At 38.7% G+C, this 2655-nt stretch overlaps 1 protein-coding gene across 1 annotated transcript in view; it reads right to left on the reverse strand.

The window, feature by feature from the left end:
- The window catches only part of SEC63 (SEC63 homolog, protein translocation regulator), a 259775-nt gene extending 259373 nt beyond the window's left edge, over window positions 1–402 (reverse strand). Inside the window, exon 1 of the mRNA XM_053710605.1 lies at window positions 156–402. Coding sequence (XP_053566580.1) covers window positions 156–279 — 124 coding nt within the window. The 5' untranslated portion in view covers window positions 280–402. The remainder of the gene's footprint in view (window positions 1–155) is intronic.
- Between the last annotated feature and the right edge of the window lie 2253 nt (window positions 403–2655).

A 2655-nucleotide genomic window follows, 5' to 3' on the forward strand; every position in this document is an offset into this window, starting at 1 on the left:
TCACATTCATAAGTTTATATGGATATAAAACATATGCACACAAACACACTGTAAACATAGTAAATATAAGAGCATTGCACGTTTGGTAATACAAGTGTCCAAACGTGCATTAACGTGATCATATGACACACGTCTTCTCGTCTAGTCACACTCACCCGAGTTCTGGTCCCGGGGCCACAGGTAATATGTGGCCGGGATCACGATCAACCCCACGAAGGAGGTCAGGAAGTAGAAAAAGGTGTTGCCACTGTCATCATACTGGAACTGCTGTCCGGCCATAGCTCTGCCCGGTCTCTATGCCGGGAATTTGTCCCAGAACCGGTAACCCACACACAGCAATTAACCCACCGACCGACAGACGGCCGTATCCCGGCGAAGGCCCCGCCCACCGCCTCCTTTAGGATCCACCCACATCTATCGTCATTGTTATGAAGTGTCGCGAGAAATGGTAATGAAACGTGTTCTGTTTTTTTTTAAATCAACTTTATTGAAATTAAACTATATTTTGTGCTTTTCTTTAAAGAAACTTTATTGATGTGAACATCACAATTAGAGATACACGTGTTCCCTTTACATGAAATTATAGGATATGATGATGACGATTAGTGTTGTGGATTTCGCAAGCTGCTTCGGTCGCGCGTATAGTTGCTTGCAAAAGGTTATGTTTTTTACTGGCTACTTTTTTTATTATAGTAAAAAAAAGAAGACTGTATTTACTCAGATACGTCTTTTAAGTACCATTTATTTGTATCTTGCTATCGCAATTAGGGTTGCCAGATGTTTGCGACAAAAATACCTGACAGATAAGGGGGGGGGGGGTTAAAAAAAAGTGTGTATGTATATATATATATATATATATATATATATATATATATGTACCCAATATATATTATACATATAAATTTAAATATACTTATATAAATTGTATATGTATATACATAATATATACTGTATATATACATATATATATATATTATATATATATGTCTGTCTGGTGATGGATGGTGGTGTGGTGATATAACAATTATTAAAAAAGACAGTCACATACCTCATTGTTTTATTAATGAATAATGTGACAGCTAACTGACTGTCTGAGTCTCTCTCAGTCCCTCCCTGGCTGGCTGCTGCTTCTTTGTAGATTATATTTATGATGACTTTCAGGCACACACTGTTAAATTAAAATAACAGCAGAGTCACACAAATTCACAAAGATTAGAAAGTATATCTATGTATTCTAATTTCTTCCCAATTTCCCTTGGCTGGGATGGGAAGCAAGCAGTGGGCAGCACGCACTATTTAATTTATTGCTGGGCTGGCTCAGGCAGGCTGTATATGTAGTATTACTCAGTGTCACTCTCGTCTCGTATCTGATTCTGATCTGACTCTACTTACTACAGTGACTGCAGGCAGGCATATGACACACTGACTGAGCGCTGAGACTAGAGCGGGTCTTCTCTGGCGTGACGTCACGCTCACGTGACCCGCATGATCACGTGACAACGTCGGTCCGGCCCACACAGGCAGCAACAAGACAAGAAGACTCTGCAGACATTCAATACGGCAGGCAGAGGCAGCGCAGAGAGGCCCCGACTCAACTCAGGCTCCGCACACTGTCAGGACAGGATCAGAAAGATGATGATCCGATCAGCTGAGCAGAGCCTGAGTTGATTGACAGTGAAACACACGGGTGACAGTGAGACACACGGGGGGCTAAACAGGGGCTGGAGTTGTGTATGGTTATGTTGGTCATAAAAAAATTGTAAATTAAACTTACCGGGCAGTAGCCTGAAATACCGGACAGTCCGGTCTAATAACGGACACCTGGCAACCCTAATCGCAATAGCTATATGTATAGTGCTATAGGCTATTTCTTTCATTTGGGATAAGAACCAATATCTGCCAAGTAATATGATTGTTTGGCACATATTTTTATTCTTACTCTGCTGATTTCTCAAGGCTAAATCTGCTACATATAGGATTGATAAACAACTGCAGTGAAAAGAATGTATAATTTGTTTTATAAAACATTTAAACATGTCTGTTATTTTACAGCAGCACAGCAGAAATGTCTTGTAATTTACAAAGCGATTTACTGTCCCTTTTTTAAGTGAGTGCTGGAACCAGCAGTATTGACTTTAGAAAAGATATGTAAACAAGAAGCTGCAGCGGAAGAAATCAGACTCACAGTGTTGGTGGGAGAGAGAGTGGTATTAAAATATTTATTTTCAATTTCTTGAAGTCTTGGTCTTTGTGTGTAAATAGAGAGATAAGATAAGTAGCCACGTGCTATGTGTGTATGTATCTATGTGTGTGTATATATATATATATAAAATCAAGCAAAAAACAAAGTGGGAAGCAAATGCTAGCAGTGGTCAGTGACTAGTAGGGAAAGTAAAAGTCTAAACTAAACCTACCATCGTGCCCTTAGGGGCTATTGGTGCCGACCTTTGGTAATAATATAGTTGAAAAAATAAGAAAAGAGAAAGAAACAAATAAATATTTTGTTTCCAAAAAGACAGGAAATACAACACTCTTTTTGTCACAAGGAATAAAGTAATTAAGTAAATATATTACAATTTATTGATACAGCAAATCCTTTCAGCAAGCACACTGTATCTTTGCTCAAAGTGGTCATGAATCAAATACAATAAGTAA

The sequence above is a fragment of the Bombina bombina genome, chromosome 4 (assembly GCF_027579735.1).
Source record: "Bombina bombina isolate aBomBom1 chromosome 4, aBomBom1.pri, whole genome shotgun sequence".
NCBI lineage: Eukaryota > Metazoa > Chordata > Amphibia > Anura > Bombinatoridae > Bombina > Bombina bombina.